This window comes from Anoplopoma fimbria, chromosome 7 (genome assembly GCF_027596085.1).
Source record: "Anoplopoma fimbria isolate UVic2021 breed Golden Eagle Sablefish chromosome 7, Afim_UVic_2022, whole genome shotgun sequence".
Taxonomy (NCBI): Eukaryota; Metazoa; Chordata; class Actinopteri; order Perciformes; family Anoplopomatidae; genus Anoplopoma; species Anoplopoma fimbria.
Window position 1 is genome coordinate 1,373,075 of NC_072455.1, and position 19,475 is coordinate 1,392,549.

Genomic DNA, 19,475 nt, shown 5'->3' on the forward strand with positions numbered 1-19,475 from the left:
GTGCAGAGTGGTGAAGTCGTATACAAGCAGATTATTTTGACATGCGGCTATATGCAGCATTCTGGGTGTGTCTGGGTAAAGTAAAGTACATGTGTAACTGGTGTTTGCAGTGGTGGGAGAATACATGACCCTCTGTGGTTGAACAGTCCAGACACTCACAGAAACACCAGGTGGAATTTAAAGAGCTCTGGGACTAATAAAGGATTATTATCTTATTATCTTGCAGTATACTCTTGTAGGGGGTTTGGTAGAGGTCATCAGGTTACTGTCATTTATCACATTCTCTACCTTTGAGAACAGCAAGATATTAACAATTGATGAAGAGGTGAAATGTTTGGAAAATGATTATATTTGTATTTGTATTCCTCTTCGATGATAAGAATATAAACATGCTTTGTGTTCTTCACCTTCTATTGTGAGCCCTGAGGCTGATCTTGGTGTTGACTTCTTGCAGACAAATGCTGGAGAACAGAAAAGAAGACTTCCATCACAATGTCATCATCAGGAAAAATGGAAAACAAGTTTCTTCTGTTTCTGTATACATTACCTCTGCGTTTTCCACAAAGACAGGATCCGGCCAGCAGCAGCGGCAGAGTAACTGAAAACACGACCACGAGGATCCACAGGAGGGAGGGGTTCGGGGGGTGATGGGGGGAAGGTTGTGTCTCTTCATGAAGTGATGGAGGATAAAATAAGAGCTTTGCGTTATAAATGTGTGCTTCTGTGCTTAACAAGGGTTCATGGTTCAGGGTGTTTGTTGTGTCTCACCTCGGACAGCCAGCCAGCTCTCTGCTGACTCTCCAACACCGCTGATGACGCACTTGTAGAGTCCTTCATCAGACTTGGAGACACTGAGGATGGTGATGTTTCCCTCATAGCCGGTCTCTTTTAGGGTGCCATTTTTATAGAAATCAGCTATAAGGCCAGAGGACGCCATCTTGTTTCTGCAGGTCAGCGTCACATCGTCTCCCTCCGTCACAGGACGACCAGGACTCTCCAGGATCAGAGGACCAGCTGACAACAAGGGTTTTAACAACTATTTAAAGCCACTGTTAATTCAGATAGGATGTTTCTGACATGCAGAAGAGAACAAGGATATAAGGTTCGAATTTAGCATTTGTTTTCTCCATTAAGTCCCCTTTTAATACCCCAATGTAATGTACCACAAATATCAATATTCTTACAGCACCTTTTCAGTGGCAGACTATATTAACAAACGCTGAAATGTTTTGAGCAGGACGATGTTTTACATACCACTGACATGGATGCTGACGGAGTTTCCTCTGCCTCCTCCTTTAGCTTCACACCAGTATTCCCCGCTGTCCAAGGACAAGGCATTTGAAATAACACAGGGCTCCCGTGATTTCTCAAAGTCGACACCACATATTGTGTCGACTCCCATGATCCTCCTCATCACCCTCCAGTCGGTGAAGTCATCGAATCCCTCACAATCAAAGGAGATGGATTCATATTCAAAGAGCTGGAGCCTGTTTGGAACAACATGAAGAAAAGCTGCATCTGAGAATAAGACACAGAGAATAGGATTGTTCATTTTACATGTCATTTTTCTTATGATGATTCACAGACTTATAGTTAGCAAATCAAGTGACTGCGTTAAACTAAGCAGATATGGACATCATTTTAGTAACGTCTACTTACCAGATTCCTCCGCAGACAGAAGCACCAGTACGTTTACTACTGGAGACACAAAGGACAAGAGGAAATGATTTTAGTGGCGTATAGATTCAGCTTAAAGTAGTTCAAAGTAGCAGATTTGGAAACAGATAGACTCAGTGCTCACTCAGTCCGATGCAGAGAGCCGTGACCTCCATCATGTCTGGCTGCAGACTGAATGACTGATGAATATCATTTGGGTGACAACTTCCTCTTCACGGCTTATTTGTGGTGACTGAAAGGTGAGAAGGTTAGACTGTGTGTGCGACAGCGAGCTGATCTGAGAACGGTCTTTTAAGCTTCACGTAGCATCAGGGACTCACAGGTTTAAAGTATTAATTCACATAAATGAACAACAACAAACACATTTAAATAATCTGTAAAAAATACTAGATCTAGCAACAATCTTTTTTGGAGCAGGTTAGCCGAGTACAGTGATGATGACTTTGTGTCTTTATTAATATTAGTACAGTGATCATGTGTGCAGACATAAAATCAAAAGTCTCTCCAGCTGTTAGAGCAGACTGACAGCTGATCCAGATGTGATCAGCTGATCCGCCGTCATCAGAAACAGACGTGGCTTCACGTGACGCTTCAGAGGAAAGGACGTCTCGTGTCTCTTTAAACACACTTCCTCGTCTCCTCTCTCCTCGCCTGGTTTCCTTGCGTCTCTCCATGCATCCCTGGTGGGCGGGACTAAGACGCAAGGAAAGGACGCAAGTGAGGGAATGGAGGAGGCGATTTAAGAGACTTGGCATGTACCCATGGTATGCTAAATATTGTAGTAGAATTGGTATTGGACAGCCTCACAGTGACTCTTCCTCTCTTTTCCTCTCACTTGATAAAGAGCCTCTTCTTCCCTCTGCAGTAAATCAAACACACATCACGTATTCACACAGAATGCTGTTTGATTCAACTTCCTTGTTTCACCTGCAACATGTTGAGTTATGCTCAGCTGTTTTATATCCTGTCATCGGATACCTTTTATGATTTACCATGTCAAAGTTCAGTTTGAACAGTTAATGTAGTAATAAAGTAACACACACACACACACACACACACACACACACACACACACACACACTCCACAGACTTACAGTTGGTCAAAGTCTAAGTATACATTTGGTCCTGCAACGTAGGCGAGTCTTCGAGACACAGGTATGTCGATTTTAAACAGAAGAATAAATATTAACAGCGGATTTTATTAACATTTACCCTAATTTCAATTTCTGTTATACTTTCAGAATAACAGAATAAAAGCAAAACTACAATCAATCGACAAATTCCTTTCTTTGTGAGCAATAATTGGAGTCAATTTGTACGGTCAGTACTTTCAAATTAAGACTAAATGAATGATCTTTAGTTCATGGAATTCATTTAAATCCTGTTTTTGACAATCTAGCTTGTATATCAAGATGTGTTGCCCCAGTGTATGAATTTTAAATGTCAGTACTTAGGTTAGCGCATGACACCATAGTGACAATGCATTCTTCTCATAACGTAGTAAAATGTATTCAAACGAAAGACTAGTTCTGGTAATGATTCGCACTGCAGTGATGAAAAATCACTTTTATTTATTGTAGATTAGCTTTAACAATTAAAGCTATCCAGATCTGGATCTTTAGCTGTGCAAACTGCCTTTAGCTGAATAAGACTGTCTATACTGTCAAGTGATTTGCACAAAAATCTTTTACATTATACAATTGTTTATTTCAGGTTTCGGGATGTTTCACCACTTGGATGGTCGAGTCTTTAAATCTCAGCTCGGTGCTGTCAATACTTTGGTTTTTCGTCACACTGCTGTCTCCCTTCTCCTGATACACTTTTGTGGAGGTAAGTCACGTGCAAACAAACTCAAAACTGGTTTAAAGGTAAAAGGTCATGATTAAGGTTGAGTGAAATAAGTGAAAACAAATCATTAATACTGGAGCTAAACTTTTTAGATCAAGAACAGGTGTAATACATTTCTGCTCTCGCAGGCTTTGAAATAGTCCCAATGTTTGCAATGGTTAAAGAATGCGCTACGGCCATTAGCGTCCGGTCTTGGTATCCCTAAGTGAGGTGTCTTTGCATTAAAGTTTGGGAAGAAGTTCTTGAATTGCTCTTGAAATGTTGCTTGTGACCAATTTGTCTTAAGAGACTGTAAGAAGGGCTTGAACCCTCAACAACACAGCTCCCAGCTTGATCAGAGACTCAGGGTACATCCACACTACTACCTTTCCATTTAAACTGAGGTTTTAATGCATTGTTTTAGAAATGTTTTCTGTCCATACTAGCAAGCCTGAAAAAGAATATCACATGACTATTCACGTACACTGGGAATGAGAGGGAGTGAGATCAAGATGGTTAGCTCGCAGGTCTGGTGCATGGGCCCTGACTCATTAGGCCTGGTCGGGTACAGGCTGAGAGAATCACATGGAGTCTTTGCCACCTGCAGGGGAGAGGAATTGGGTTCGGGGTGAGGACTAAGGCGTACCATCCGTGGAACCGTAAACTAGTTCAGCCACAAAGACTTTTTGAAGCTTCACACCAGAACTAAATTTACTAAAATCTTCTATTGATGAGTTGTAAATGTATTAAGAGCACATCCATTTAAGGAAGGGAGCCACATGAGGGGGAAACACAGCAGTTAAAATACTCCTGTCTCTTCTTGCTCAGGTCAGTCTCAGATGGTTGGCCCTTCTAAACCAATACTCACTATGGTTGGTGATGACATCATGTTGCCATGTCACCTGGAACCTGCCACTGATGTTGTTGCTAAGACCCTGGAGTGGGCGAGACTGGACCTGAACCCCAGGTTTGTCCATGTGAGGCGTGATGGTGTGGAGCTTTTGGTTAATCAGAATCCATCATTCGTGGGAAGAACATCAGTTTCCACTGGCAGTCTGAAACACGGAGACATGTCACTGAAACTCTCCAAAGTCAAACTCTCTGATGAAGGAAAGTACAGATGCCACATCCCAGCACTGGGTACATCTGTGGTTGATCTGGTTGTTGGTAAGATATTCTGGAAAAGTCTGATTATCTGAATTTCTGTTTAGTAAATCAGCACTGTGATTTTGATGACTATGATAACATTTAGTACAATGAATATTGTCCTCTCTTTTGTCATTAGGAGCTGTTTCCTCCCCTGTTGTTATCATAGCAGACATTGATAAAACCATCAGAAGAGTGGTGTTAGACTGTGAGTCCAGAGGCTGGTATCCAGAGCCGGAGGTGTTGTGGCTGGACGCTGAGGGAAACCTCCTCTCTGCTGGACCTACAGAGACAGTCAGAGGTCCTGATGACCTCTATACTGTCAGCAGCAGAGTGACTGTGGAGAAGAGACACAGCAACAGCTTCACCTGTAGAGTCCAACAGAAGAACACCAACCAGACCAGAGAGACACACATCGGCATTCTAGGTGAAAAAGCGGTTTTCTGACTGAAAAAGTGGTCTTGTATATAAATGTCATGTTGTTTCTTTTGTTTGTCATTTCAGAGGATGCATTCATGGCCCCGTCTTGTTCTGGTGTCCGTATCATCGTGGTCTTGTCTGTTTGCTTCCTGATTATCTGCATTTCTGTAGCTTCCTTTTTCTTTGCGAAACGAAGACAAAACAAAAGGCGTAAGTTACAAACTTTATTACCTAAATTTCTAATATACAATAACTGTCTCCCTTTATTGACTGTTGTAGCACAGGTCTTTCCAGAAATCCTAGGGACTATGTTGTTATCACCTGGTCTATTTTATGCTACAGTTTGCACTTTGCAATGTTCCTCAGTGCAGTGGGTTTCTTAATATTCAAGTCACACCCTCTAAAGGGAGTTTTATTAAAAGAAGGAATGAACAGCTCTCATAAATAGGACATGCCTCTTTTTCTTTGTACAGGTTAAAACAGCAGCTGGTATCTCAGAATTTAGTTCTGTTTTAGTTTTAGCACAATTTCTTTGTTTTACCTCTGTTGAACTGTTGTCATAAATACAGCAGGTTTGAATCAGACGTGTCTTTCCTGTTTGTATACAGATAGCAAAATGCACTCCGGCAATGAAACAAAAGATGGAACCGGAGAAACAGAAGTAGGAAGTATGAAAACAAAGGACTTGGATGATGACATGTTACAGGATAAAGAAGAAGAAAAGAAAGACATTCTACATGTGATTTCAGTTTTGAAGGAACAGAAGAAAGAATTGAAAGACTCCAAACAAAAACACATATCAAAGCTGACAAAGGTGAATGAAGAGTGGAATACAAATGAAAAGAAACTTGAGTCAGTAAATAGTAGGTACAGATGGGACAAAGGTAACAAAAAGGCAGCTCTATTAGAGAAAAAACAGGAACTGGACAATGAAAAGACACAATATGTTCCATCTTTAAAGAGCACAGAGGAAAGACTACAGAAAATAGAGGAAATAAATAAAAGAATGACAGAAAGGATGAAGAAAGTAGACAACCAGATTGAGCAAATTAAGAAACAACCCAAGGAGACAAAGACACAGAGACAAGAGATTCAGTTGAGCCTTCAGTCAGAGCAACAGGAGACTGATTCATTAACATGAGAGTTAATCACAGACTAATGTCATTTAGATGCAGAGATCTTTTAATGTAAGAACCATTGAAACACAATCTGACATTGAAACAGATATGATGAGCAACAAAAGTAAGGCTACAGGATACACTGATGTAAAATGATCATTGTTGTTCGCAATTGTATAAATGTGATGATTCTTTTTTACTCCTTGGCGACAATCTGTACATTTTTATACTAAGTCACTGACATATATGTACATTTCTGTAATTGAATAAGTAATTATGTTGTTCTGTTGTTATATACAAAGATTTGAGTTTTCTTCTTCAGGCTTCTCTCTCATTTTTAAGTAGTACTAGTCAAGATACATTTTTGCTTGTTCATTGTAATGATTAAAAAGTGTTTTTCTCTTTGTTTCTTGTTTTTTTGTGTATCAAAGTAAAGTCGTCAGAGATTATTCTGCATTCATTCACTGATTAATGGAGAATTACTGAACATAACAAAGTGAACTTAGTTTTTGACTGCTCCTTTGGATTTATTGTTGCACTATATGGCATACATTGTTCATATTGTTTCAACAACCTATATATGATACAGGGAAATATTTTATATTTTTTATGTTACAAACAATGTTTAGCCTTTGAAAGACAACATTGAGCAATAAATGCTCTCAGTTGCCTTGAAAAGTCATTTTTTAATATATATATTTTTTTTATATTTTATTTTTATAATTTTTATTCTGAAAACTAATAATTCTCAGAAAAGTAACCGGTTCCATGTCAATTATCTAAAAATGTAATTAAGTAATAAAAGACAGAAGAAACAGACCAAGTACAAATATTATTTAGCAGTGGCAGCTTATATACTTTGTAATTCAGACAAGTAATCAATCTGCCATCAGCTCAGTGATCAATTCATTTATTTTATTTTTTTATTTAGTTGATTTATTACTAAAAACTGACAATATTTTTATCACATTGCTGTTTATTTTTCTGTCAGTGTACCAGACACATACAGATACAAGGATGTAAAGATACAGTACTTGATGAACAAAAACAAACAGTACTCACAACATGTTGCATAGAGAGTACCAACAGCATACTAAAAACTAAAAGTTATGTCAAGCAAAGTTTATTTTGAAAGTCTGTAAACCTTCTTGCAGATATGGCGTGATGAGAGACGTTCCTCCGTCTCCTTCAGTAAGGGGTTTCTTCCTCTTCATCTGTAAGACACAAAGGAAACACACTGATGAAACAAAGTAATGCACAACACAATATTTTAAACCTACACCCAGGCTGTTCATTGTGCAGTGGTTGCTACATGCTCTGTCCACAGGGCCTTAAAACCTGAACCCTCAGGGACTTAACTGACGTCACCTGGTACATAGTTGAGTGTAAGAGGCTACAAGGGCTTGAGATAGTGTAAATATGAATGGGACAGCACTGTTACCTCAAAAACATCATCATTTGTACTCCCTTTACTACTCTTTCCTTAGGAAACAGGAGTTATATTTGTCAAATAATCTATGTGCTTGTTTTTGTCTAAACAGCTTCAATAACAAAATAAGATGTTGGATGAAAAAAATCAGTCGTGTAACGTAGTCTCTGCTTGGCATCCTCTGCTTGCATGAGTTTTTCATGTACCATGAAGGTGTCTCAGAGTCTGTGAGTCTGTGAGTGTGGAGAGTATTTGTTTTAATCTACCACTAGATGGAGGCAAGGTTACAGATGGTTTAACATCACACGAAGCATCCAACTGGTTCTCACTTGAAACCAAAGACCTCCATGTCACTGAAACAAAACGACTCCTAATGTCACCACGTCTGCCTCAGTAGTTTCCACATCCCAGACCATCAATGACTTTTACTCTCTGGACTGTTGTGCCCTCAGACTTTCACACCTGTCCCAATCACCTGACTCCCTCGTTCACCTGCTCACCTGTTTCCACTCTCCCTCTTCAGTACATGTCAGTACGCCACCAGCACCCTTTTTTAACATTTTCTAATCTTAACATTTCTGCTGTTCTGTGGCAACTAAAAGTGAATGTATCAGGTTAAAGAAAAAACTGACCTGCCTTGCTACTGACCTACACGACCACAAGAGGGTGCTCGGTTAGAAAACATAAACGTGTCATTCTTAGAGTTGGAACAAATGAAACAAAGAAAACCCAGAGCTGGCCTGTCTTTGTTGGGGACAGTCTTGTTTCAGTCACCAATAGCTGACAACGGAGACATAATGGATTTGAAATAAGGATTGGAATCTTTCAGGCTGTTCTGTCATGTGACAACGTCTTTAGAAATGATCTACTGCATGATATTAGATGATTAAAATAACATGAGAACCATCTTGGAGAGCTGGCGAAGTGTCATCGAAGGTGAAGGTGGAGCGGAAAGACTGAGGCAAAGGTTCAGCGTTATCTGAAACAGAGACACAGGATGAGTAAGACAGACACTCCATCATCCACTCTACAATATACTGCAGCATGTTAAACCTCCATGGAGGACTGCAGACTGAAGGGCCCATCTCACCTTTTTCTGTCTGTGGTTTTGTGCAATAGGTTGAGTCGAGGCCGAAGCTCAAATTATCCTCAGCGTCTGCAGCGTCTAAAACAGAACACCACGTATGATGTGCTTAGCTGATGTGAATTCATCAAACAGAAGTTCTCAAACTGTTCTCGTCACGACCTCAAAGCGACTTTCAGATACTGTTTGTGAACTCTGACTGCAGACAAATGACGGATTAGGCACTCGACCTCAAAGCGACCCAAATTACCTTTCTTCTTCTTCTTCTTCTTCTTCCTGTTTTTCTTGACGACAGCATACAGATCCTTTTTTGGATCATTCAGGTTTGCCTCTAATAACACTGAAACATGAAGTGAAACGTTTTATTATCAACATATTTCAGCAGGGTCATTTTAAAGAATCATTTAAATGAGGCAAAAATACATACACAGGTATTTACACATCTTTTTTCATGGTTTGTTGATTTATGCAGTGGGATTCATAGAAACACGACTGAGCCTGAGTCAGATGTGATTCTTATATTTGCCTCCATGTTGATGTTTTATGTTTCTGTAACACTAAACAAAAGTCCCACCCACAGTATTTTACACAAGCTAACGAGACCGTCGGGAAGTCAACGTTAATAAGCGACAGCTGATACGACCTGCAGAACTCAATCCCCAGAATCAGCAAACCTTAAGTTTCAGTACCGAGCTGTTTCTTCAAGTAAAGTAGTCCCATCACCAGCAGCTGCAGGAACAACACGACCGTGACTATGATCCCCAACAGGATGTAGAAAGGGAGGGGGAAATGAACGTCTTTGTGAGATGCTGGAAAGATGATAGAATGAGTTTACATATTATTCAGCATATTGCAGGTCTGATTTTGTGTTGGAATCTTTCTGCCCCCTACCCATCACAACTTGTTAACCCCTCAAACATGATTCCCCTTAAGCAGCTTTAGTTCCTTTAAACTTCTTATAAAACGTCTTATTCCACACTGTCTTACAGTATTATATATTCTGTATCATTGGAGTCTTTTGAAAAATTCGTAATAATTGTACACACATTTCTGCCAATTTATTCCTAATATATCTGATGTCTTTGATCATTTTGTGGTCTTTTTAACTATGTTATTCATCTGCTATGCACTAACTGAAAATGAACTTGGAACAAATAGGATTGCCTTAATTATTTGTTGAATCTTTTGTTTTTTTCAGTCCTGCTTTGTTGGACATCTTGTTCTAACAAGGTTTTGGTTTCCTGCTCTGACTGCATGCCTTTTGCTAAACACTACTATGATAGGCTGGTTAACTTTGCTTTTACTGAACCTGTTCTGTCTGTGGGTTGCGTGTTTGAGTCCTCGTGTATTTGAGCCCTTTTACATAGTTCTGTGTGTTCAGTCATTGGCTGCATCACATCAGTTTGCATCACATCTGCCTAGAGAGCATGCTGTTACATTATAGCAGTTAACACAACTAGTGTTGATTAAAATGTTGTCTCACCTTTGACGGCCAGCCCGATCTGTGATGATTCTCCAGCTCCAGAGATTCCGGACTTTTTGAGTCCCTCATCAGAATTGGAAACACTTGTAGAGCTGCCATCTTTAAAGAAATCATCATTAGGCTAAAGGGAGTTTCCTTTTTTCAACAGCGCAGAGTCACAATGTCTCTCTCTGAAACATGAAGAGTAGGACTCTCCGGGATCACATCACCACCTGAACAATGCCATACTATATTATATGTTACATACTAACACTCATCAGTGGCTCATTTTTCTATATATGCTTCTCCTGTTTGGGGTAGTCTGTCCCAGCGTGCATTAAATGCACCCGTCTACCACACAGCTAAGAAATTGCCCAATGAGTGACTGAGTGTCCTGAAAGCTATGTTTGGAGGCCTGGAAGTCGGGGTTTGGAGTTGCAACTAATTAATGGAGGTAATCAATAAAAACATTAGTTATTATCATGCTTCTCTTCTTTACATTTACCTCTGACAGCCAGTCGGCTCTCTGGTGATTCTCCAGCTCCAGAGATGTCACACTTGTAGAGTCCTTCATCAGACCTGGAGACCCTTTCAATCGTCATGTTTCCTGTGGAACTGTTCCCAATGAAGAGCCCATCTTTATAGAAGACAGCTGGGAGGCTGGTGGATGAAGTCTCGTATCTGCAGCTCAGAGTCACAGCGTCTCCCTCCATCACAGGAAGGACGGGACTCTCCAGGATCACATGACCACCTGAACATCAGTACCAAATGTTTAGAAGCAGAAATACAATCAACAGAATACTAAACAGATAAGGCGCTTCTGGTGATACATTGTGGTTATAGAGGTGAAATCTGCATTAAATCAACATACCAGTGACAGTGATGTCGACAGTGTTGCTTCTCTCTCCTCCTCCACCTTCACACCAGTACTCTCCAGTGTCTGATACAAAGGCATAGTCAATGGTGCAGGTGACAGTTGATGTAACTGTGTCATTTGAACATTTTTGAATGGATTCCTTGATGTTCCTCACTGTACAGCCAGCTGAGACATTAAACCCCTCACAGGTAAAATGGACGGACTCGTATTCAAAGAGCTGCAGTCTGGTTGGAACGATGCGAAAAGCTGCATCTGAGACAAATAGGGAACAATTTAAATGAAGAACTTGGTTACCAGAAAGCAACATTGTGAATAATATGATGAAAAACTAAATCCCCCAAAACCTAGGAGTTAGAATACAGTTTGGGGCCTGATATCATTGTTGAAATTTTTTTTTATATTGATTTGAAAATGAACCTGCAGCCACTAAAGAAGCTCTTGAACAAAGATGATGTTGAAAGAAACATTTCTTGCTCTATCATGATTAAATGGAATTACATAAATTGAATAAGACGAGATAAAACCATGGATACCTTTCTTAAGCAGTCATACAGCCCTCTCTGGTTTCAAACTACAGGTTTATGACTACAGATCAAATAAAGTAATCATTTAGTTGCATAAAGCAACAAGATTGCCAGCGTTGCCTGGTTCTCTGATATTTTAGCGGAGTGTCATCAGCGTATTAGCGAGTTCCGGGCTAGCGGACTCAATAAATAACTAAATATTTTCCTTGACTGTAATTTTTTCTCCCCCTTTATTAAAAAAAAAAAGCCTAAGACTTAAACTTGCTTCAAAAGCACAAGCTTTTGATGGTATTTCTGTTGTTCAGGTGTTACATTTAGCTGACTTCAGGGTTAGGTGTCATGGTTAGGGTAAGGGTTGGGAACAACTACTACTTACAAGGAGTCTTAGGATAACTTTGCTGAACATGTGCAACCAGCAGCATCAACACAATCATCACTGGAGAGACAAGAGAGGACAGTTTTGTAAATACATGCTTTTATACTCTATGTGGAAAAAATATTTAACCACTAAACATTAACAACAATCGTGTAGACATATTTAATCAAAAAGTTTGTGCAGCTGCAAACCACTTCTTATTACAACTGAAAAGTTCCGATATTGTTGAATACTGATCATCGCAAAACATTATTCAGCATATTGATTCCATAAAGGACATCTGACATAGGCAGAGATATAAGTTGCTGGTGAAATGCAAGTCTGAATCTAATCAATATTTCTTTCATATGTTGATTCTCACAGAGGATCTTCTTCTATAACACAAGTATATAACCAGGTGGACACCACTCAATAAGAACAATATGTTCAACTTTATCCTTACAATGTTTACTTATACTTTATTGTATTTTGTTTACTGTTATTTATATAGAGGAACAAGAAATGAAGAATGTAGTACTCACCCAGTCTGATGCAGAGCGCTCTAACCTTCATGATGTCCTGCTGCTGACTGTGTGAGCAACCAAAGCTAAATGCAGCATAATGCAGTTGACAACTTCCTCTTCCTGTGCACGTTATTTCTGGTGTTAAGCAGACATTAGCTCTAGCTTTGAAAACACTTTCAGTGATCTTAGATTTGAACAAAAGGGCCATAACAAAATACTTGTAGTGCGCTTTGGACTTGATTTCTGCAACCCCTGCAGCTACAGCTTGTCTTTTTTCCTTATGCAGCTTTATAACCCTAATAGAGATAGCTTCTATTAACAGATAACAGTATAGTACATATGCCAATTCATTCAGTAGATCTTGTAATCTTTCCGGCTGGACCACGGTGGTGAACTGACAGATATTGCCATCCTTAGAGCCATGCTCAATAAATCAAACACAGAGGAGAAATCTGGCATTTTGATTGGATGATTCAAACCAAAGTTTCATTTATTTGCTCAAACAAGAAGAGAGAGAGGTGAGAGGGAAAGTAGTGTAATGCATATGAGTGGCAAAAGAGTCAAGTATCTTCTTGTTTGAACTTTTGCTAAATTTATCTGAGATATAGAGTGTGAACATGAATATGAAGCCCCACTCTGCCCCCTGCAGACCTGCAGACCTGCCATATGTCTCAGGCTTTATATCAGGTAGCCAAAACAATAACGAGAGTGTTGTTATTGCTATGGTTTCATTGGCTTCAGTTTTTTATTATGTGTAGTATTTTATAATACAGCAGTGGTCATCAGCTACCCGGCAACTGGATCAAAGTCCAGCCTCTTATTTATATGTAACACATTAACTAAAAGATCAGCTCAAGGCTACAGCGCACAGCATGGACAGTCATCACTGGCTGGATTGACATTTTAACTGAGCAAGTTGTAATGCTATTTCTGGTCAGTACTCAGTTGTACTTGTGAGTAATATTTTTTCTGTAGTTATTCTGCTGCCGACCCCAAAAATCAATAGTTGGACTGTTTCTGAGGCTTTTCAATCCTGGAAACTGTACAATTGAAGTGGTTACCCGAAACCTTGGAGGTCTGGGTACAGAACTATTAATACATCATCTGCAGTCCTACATATATATGGACTGCAGTAGATAAGACAGAGCAGGCGCAGTATAGTTGTTGGATTTCAAGACTTTGACCCTGTGCATGTCGCTGACGGCTAACATGCGAAAGGTAAGAAAGCTGTTTTTAAATTCAACTTTCCTTGGAAAGAATTGATTCTTAATTTAAAGGAAATTGTTACTTTTTTCGAATGAAAACAAGTTTGCCGGAATCATGTGCTCAAAAATGTACAGAAAATGTATTAAACCATCATAAACCATCATTTCTTCATCAATCATTTATCTCAAAAAGAGTTTGTTAAGCAATATATTTTTTTTTAATGCAGGAAGGAAGTTTTCCGACTGTTTTAAGAGATCAATTTGTTTATTTAGCCAGAATATCAAAATATGTGTCCACATGATCTCTCTGTGAATTTACACTGTGCTTGATTTCAAATCCCAGCACTGCACGATGCCTCACCGGACAGACGGACTCGCTTGTAAATATCAACTCAGTGTTCTCAGCACTTTGATTTTCCATCACGCTGTTGCATTCCTTCTCCTGACACACTCTCATGGAGGTAACGTATAGATAAATATGATGATAAAGATCATTATTGTGGAATTGATTGTAGGAATTCAGATTCAATGCTCATACCTTCGGACTACTGCCTCATGCATGTACTAAACAGGGTGGAAAAAACATCTGAATCACCTAGAAATAAAACTACCATGTACTACGACCTCAGGAATTAAACATACGGGTTAATTAACAACTCAATGACAGCAGCAAAAACTGGACATTATAAGTTTTATTAAGCTGCTTTTTTGCATTTGGATTGCATTTGATAGTAAATACAGACAAATGGAGTGCATTTAAAATGATAATGAAACTTTGCATTGTGCACTGTGTGTAATAACTGTTGTACAGTTGTGCTATTTTAGTGGCACAGACAGAGATTTTCTCAGAGGCAAAGCTTCTTTGAATGCAGAAACAATGTAATCTGTTGCAGTTCAGCCACAGTGGGGGCGCTACACCCTCACTGAAGCTCAGTGGTGAAAATGAAAGTGAAAGTGTTTCTTGTGTTAGACTGATATGGCTTGTTTGACTTTGGCAGGTCAGTTAGATAAGAGATAAAGACAGATACCCGTTGACCTAGATGTTTGGACCATAGTAAGAGGGAAGTTAATCATTAGCTTGCTTCTGTGTGTTGTTGTGCAGAGTTTATTGGCATGCTGCTGGTTTCCTTTTCAAAGGCAGATGTATACCAGTGTTGAATACATACTTAAATTGTTTTCCTTAACCCAATTACGTTCTTTTGTTGGATAAAACAAACTGTTTGTGGTTTTGTTGCCTTAACAAACTGTACGTAGTTATTTTAATGCAAACCATGACGTTTTCCCTTCACCTAACTATGTGGTTTTGTTGCCTTAACCTAACTATTGGTTTTTTACGTAATGTCGTCCCAAAAAAGTTTGTTTGAGTGACACAAAGAAACTGGACAATTCCTATAGCTGTACATGAAACCAAACCAATACATTGCATTTTGTGACTATTTCACGAACTGTAGTTAAACTGTGTTGGACATTTGGTACAGATATCCATGGAGCCCACAGGATGAATCCTCAAGACTGTGACTGACTGTGATCCTCTGACTTTTCTTGCACCACAAGCTAGCCAGAATCATCATTTATCCTGTGAAATAAACTACAACATCATCCACATATTACAGAGAATGTTTTGTCTGTTGTTACCACAGGGAATGTGTAAAATGTTTCTTCCTCAGGTCAGGCTCGGACGACTGGTCAACCTCAGCCAACGCTGGCTACGGTCGGTGATGACATCACTTTGCCATGCCATGTGACGGCTGCCACGGATGCCATTAACCAGATGCTGGAGTGGTCCAGACCTGACCTGAACCCCAGATTTGTCCATGTGAGGCGGTCTAGTGAAGACCGTCTGGTTGATCAGAATCCATCGTACAAGGGTAGAACATCAGTGTCCATCGATGGACTGAAACAGGGAGATGCTTCACTGACACTGTCCAGAGTGAGAGTCAGCGATGAGGGAACGTACAGATGCTTCATTCCAGAGTTAAAAACACAAGCTGATGTTCAGCTTGTTGTTGGTGAGTGGACGTTCTTGTTGAAGGAGCATCCTTTTTTAAAACTATTCGTTTGTTAAATCTTTTGGTAGGACATCCCTATAATACATTTCTGCTAATTATTAACTGGCTTTTCTCTTTCTCAGTATCAAGCACTGTCATCAAGATGACCAAAGTGAGCAGTGGAGTGTTACAGTGTGAGTCCAGAGGCTGGTATCCAGAGCCGGAGGTGTTGTGGCTGGACGCTGAGGGAAACCTCCTCTCTGCTGGACCTACAGAGACAGTCAGAGGTCCTGATGACCTCTATACTGTCAGCAGCAGAGTGACTGTGGAGAAGAGACACAGCAACAGCTTCACCTGTAGAGTCCAACAGAAGAACACCAACCAGACCAGAGAGACACACATCACTGTTCCAGGTAGATACTAGCTTTTTATTCATGGTCAAAGTATTAGCTGATGTCCAGTTTAGATTAATATCATCTTGTTCTGTGTTTTCTCCTTTTTAGATGATTTCTTTTCAGGCTCGTCTGGTTCTAGGTTGAGTTCCTCTGCTTCTACCGTCATTGGTTTGTTTGTTGGCTTCATGTTTGCTCTTGCGGTTGCCTTCTTTGTGTGGAAATGGAGACAAAACAAAATCAGTGAGTCAGAAATCTGCTTTGACAACCCTGACATGGTTATAGTGATAAATTAAAATTTCCATACAGTTATTTTAATGGAATATATTATTATATTGTTTAGAAATGTATGCATTTTATTTAATATCCTCCTACAGCTGTGTTCATTGTTTTCAGTCATTTGAATGCATTTCAGCTACTGGTCACACTCTTGTTGTGCTTTTGCAGCCAATGTCTGTCTCATCATTCTCACATCTTTACACCAGCACACATTTATTTTGATCTAAATGCTGGTTACCGTGTCTTCACACAGAGAACAAGAGGCACCATGATGATGAAGAAACAAAGAGAGGAGGAGAGAAGAAGAGCGAATCCATTAATAATTCAGAACAGGAGCTCCTGATAGAAAGAGAATCAGACAACAGAGAGCTTCCCACAGAAGAAAGAGAGGCCAAGGGCAATCAGGACAATGACGAGAAACATCACATTGATTGTTTAAGCAAAGTAACAGGATGTTCATGTCAAAACACGGAGGAAACACTCCAGGAGAAGGCAGGAGGAGACACTAACGATATTCTCACAGACCTTAAAAAGGACAGGACTGAAGGAGAGACAATGAAGGATTTGGACGAGACAGAGAAAGAGACTAAATCAATGAATGAAGAAACACCGACCCCAGGGCCAGCGGAGAAAGATACACCGCAGAAACCAGAGGACACAAATACTGAAACAGGAGCTCCAGGTCAGATGGACAGAGATGGACAACAACAGCTGTTCGGGGAAGGAAGAGGAATTAAACCTGGAGGTCAGGGTCCAACTGATGGAGAAAAGAATAGTTTGGACCAGACAGGAGGACTGACAGAGAAGAATAAAACCACTCATCTACAACATCTAGTGGATGGTAAAACCAATCAGCTGCCTGAAGAACTGAATGATTTGAACAAGAAAGACGAAGACAAGGACACAGAATCTATAATTAATGAACGAACTGGTCAGGATGTAACACAAAAAGATGAACTCGAGAAAGGAGGAGGAAGAAAAGCAGTAGATCAGGGTTCAACTGATGGAGAAAACAAGGATTTGGACCAGAACGGGAAGAAGACAGAGAAGAATGATGCCACTCCATTACCAACAGAGAAAGAAGGACAACATCTAGTGGATGGTAAAACCAATCAGCTGCCTGAAGAACTGAATGATTTGAACAAGAAAGACGAAGACAAGGAAACAGAATCAAATAAAAAACTAGCAGGTCAGGATGTAAGAGATGGAGATACACAAAAATATGATGTACCATCAGAGAAAAAAGGACAACATGAGGAGAATGGAGAGAGGAGAGATGGAGCTCTGTCTCTCACAGATGGTAAAACCAGTCAGCTCTCTGAAGAATTGAATGATTTGAACAAGAAAGATGGGGTCGGGGAAACAGAATCTACAATCAACGAACAAGCAGGTGATAACCCAAGAGAGAGAGAAACACAAAGAGATGCTGTCCAGGAAGGAGGAGGAAGAAAAGCAGTAGATCAGGGTCCAACTGATGGAGAAAACAAGGATTTGGACCAGAACGGGGAAAAGACAGAGAAGAATGATGCCACTCCATTACCAACAGAGAAAGAAGGACAACATCTAGTGGATGGTAAAACCAATCAGCTGCCTGAAGAACTGAATGATTTGAACAAGAAAGACAAAGACAAGGAAACAGAATCTATAATTAATGAACGAACTGGTCAGGATGTAAGAGATGGAGTTACACAAAAAGATGAACTCGAGAAAGGAGGAGGAAGAAAAGCAGTAGATCAGGGTCCAACTGATGGAGAAAACAAGGATTTGGACCAGAACGGGGAAAAGACAGAGAAGAATGATAGCAGAGATGAAGCTCGAGACAATGAAGAAACCGATCAGGTCCCTAAAGTACTGAATGATATGAAGAAGAAATATGAAGACGCTAAAGAAGAATCTACAATCAACACACCAGCAGGTAAGAATGCAAGAGAGGGAGAAACACAAAGAGATAAAATCCAGCCAAGAGGAGAGACAGACACTGAGGAAGACAACAATGTGGTGATCAGTGAAACAAAACCTCCATGTTCACAAAAGACAGAGACAAACACAGAGCAGCCAGAGACGAGTCCCGAAAGCATAGATGGACAGAAGGATATGACGTCCATTAATGATGATGGAAGCCAAACAGACAAGCCCACAGCACGTGAAAAGAAAGATGTGGAGAAAACAGGACTTCCCAGTGAAACAGAGGTAGAAACAAATGGAACGCAGCCACAGAACCAGGATGGAAAGAAGGACATGACATATAAAAAAATGGATATAAGACAAATGGATAAGCCTTCAGCAGATGCAGAGAATGATGTTGAGAATGCAGAAGAAGAAAAAGAAACAAAAGCAGAAGAACAGAGAATGAAAACAGTACTTGCCCGTGAACCAGAGGTAGAAACAAATGGAACGCAGCCACAGAAGCCGGATGGAGAGAAGGACATGTCATCCATAAAAGGTGAAATAATACAAACAGACAAGCCTTGAAGGAGAAGAGCAGTTGAAAAGAAACAGAAAAACAGTTCAGAAGGAGAATGCAGGAGAAGAAAAAGAAACAGAAAATCAGACTTCAGAAGGAGAAGAAAAAGAAAAAGAAACAGAAACAGAAAATCAGACTTCAGAAGGAGAAGAAAAAGAAAAACAGACTTCAGAAGGAGAAGAAAAAGAAACAGAAAAACAGACTTCAGAAGGAGAAGCAAAAGAAACAGAAAAACAGACTTCAGAAGGAGAAGCAAATGGAAAGCAGCCAGAGAAGCAGGAGGGAGATGCACAGAGCAAAACAGAAAATCAGGCAGCAGGAAACAGGAACGTAGGAAGAGAAGCAAAATGTGATCAAGAAGACAAAGAGGAAGAGACCAAAGAAGAAGAGAGCAGAAACAAAGATGTGGCAGTAGGAGAAGAAGAACATCCTCTGAACAAAGAAGGAGGAGATGACGGTAAATATTGAAGTGATAATCCAGATGTGATGGAGGGATCAACAGACCAACAGCAGAGGACTGAAGACGGACAGGAAGGGGAAGCTGAGTGGATGATGTCGGGGTAACAAGGAGACACTGGAGAGTCTGGACAAAGAGACAAAAATACAAAAATAGAGAAAAAGAAAAAGATGTTTAATTTCAGCTGCAGGTGCAGCAAGAAAAGAGAGAGAGATCTCTAGACCAAGAAAGATCTGAGAAAGAAGAG

General features: G+C 40.0%; 4 protein-coding genes across 5 annotated transcripts; 2 read left to right on the plus strand and 2 right to left on the minus strand.

The window, feature by feature from the left end:
- Positions 1 to 268: 268 nt before the first annotated feature.
- On the minus strand, positions 269 to 1,832 carry LOC129093814 (high affinity immunoglobulin gamma Fc receptor I-like). Its single transcript, XM_054601937.1, has 7 exons — positions 1,802 to 1,832; positions 1,660 to 1,698; positions 1,255 to 1,518; positions 769 to 1,014; positions 548 to 598; positions 408 to 461; positions 269 to 288 (listed from the first exon to the last, which is right to left on the minus strand). Exons 1-7 carry the CDS (start codon positions 1,830 to 1,832, stop codon positions 269 to 271), a joined length of 705 nt encoding a protein of 234 aa, XP_054457912.1.
- A 2,184-nt stretch (positions 1,833 to 4,016) lies between these two features.
- LOC129093815 (butyrophilin-like protein 2) lies at positions 4,017 to 5,097 on the plus strand. Its single transcript, XM_054601938.1, has 3 exons — positions 4,017 to 4,125; positions 4,333 to 4,671; positions 4,790 to 5,097. Exons 1-3 carry the CDS (start codon positions 4,017 to 4,019, stop codon positions 5,095 to 5,097), a joined length of 756 nt encoding a protein of 251 aa, XP_054457913.1.
- A 2,097-nt stretch (positions 5,098 to 7,194) lies between these two features.
- On the minus strand, positions 7,195 to 12,496 carry LOC129093715 (low affinity immunoglobulin gamma Fc region receptor II-a-like). Of its 2 annotated transcripts, XM_054601808.1 has the most exons (10): positions 12,462 to 12,496; positions 11,941 to 12,000; positions 11,035 to 11,292; positions 10,669 to 10,914; positions 10,185 to 10,283; positions 9,391 to 9,510; positions 8,952 to 9,041; positions 8,708 to 8,782; positions 8,522 to 8,596; positions 7,195 to 7,402 (listed from the first exon to the last, which is right to left on the minus strand). In XM_054601808.1, the coding sequence occupies exons 1-10, from the start codon at positions 12,490 to 12,492 to the stop codon at positions 7,377 to 7,379; spliced, it is 1,080 nt and encodes a 359-aa protein (XP_054457783.1). In that variant the 5' UTR covers positions 12,493 to 12,496; the 3' UTR covers positions 7,195 to 7,376. The 2 variants fall into 2 exon arrangements, with proteins under 2 accessions (XP_054457783.1, XP_054457784.1); XM_054601809.1 differs by lacking the exon at positions 9,391 to 9,510.
- Positions 12,497 to 13,411: 915 nt separating this feature from the next.
- On the plus strand, positions 13,412 to 18,779 carry LOC129093817 (uncharacterized protein DDB_G0290685-like). Its single transcript, XM_054601939.1, has 6 exons — positions 13,412 to 13,661; positions 13,992 to 14,109; positions 15,316 to 15,657; positions 15,780 to 16,049; positions 16,140 to 16,271; positions 16,561 to 18,779. Exons 1-6 carry the CDS (start codon positions 13,635 to 13,637, stop codon positions 18,777 to 18,779), a joined length of 3,108 nt encoding a protein of 1,035 aa, XP_054457914.1. The 5' UTR covers positions 13,412 to 13,634.
- Positions 18,780 to 19,475: the final 696 nt, after the last annotated feature.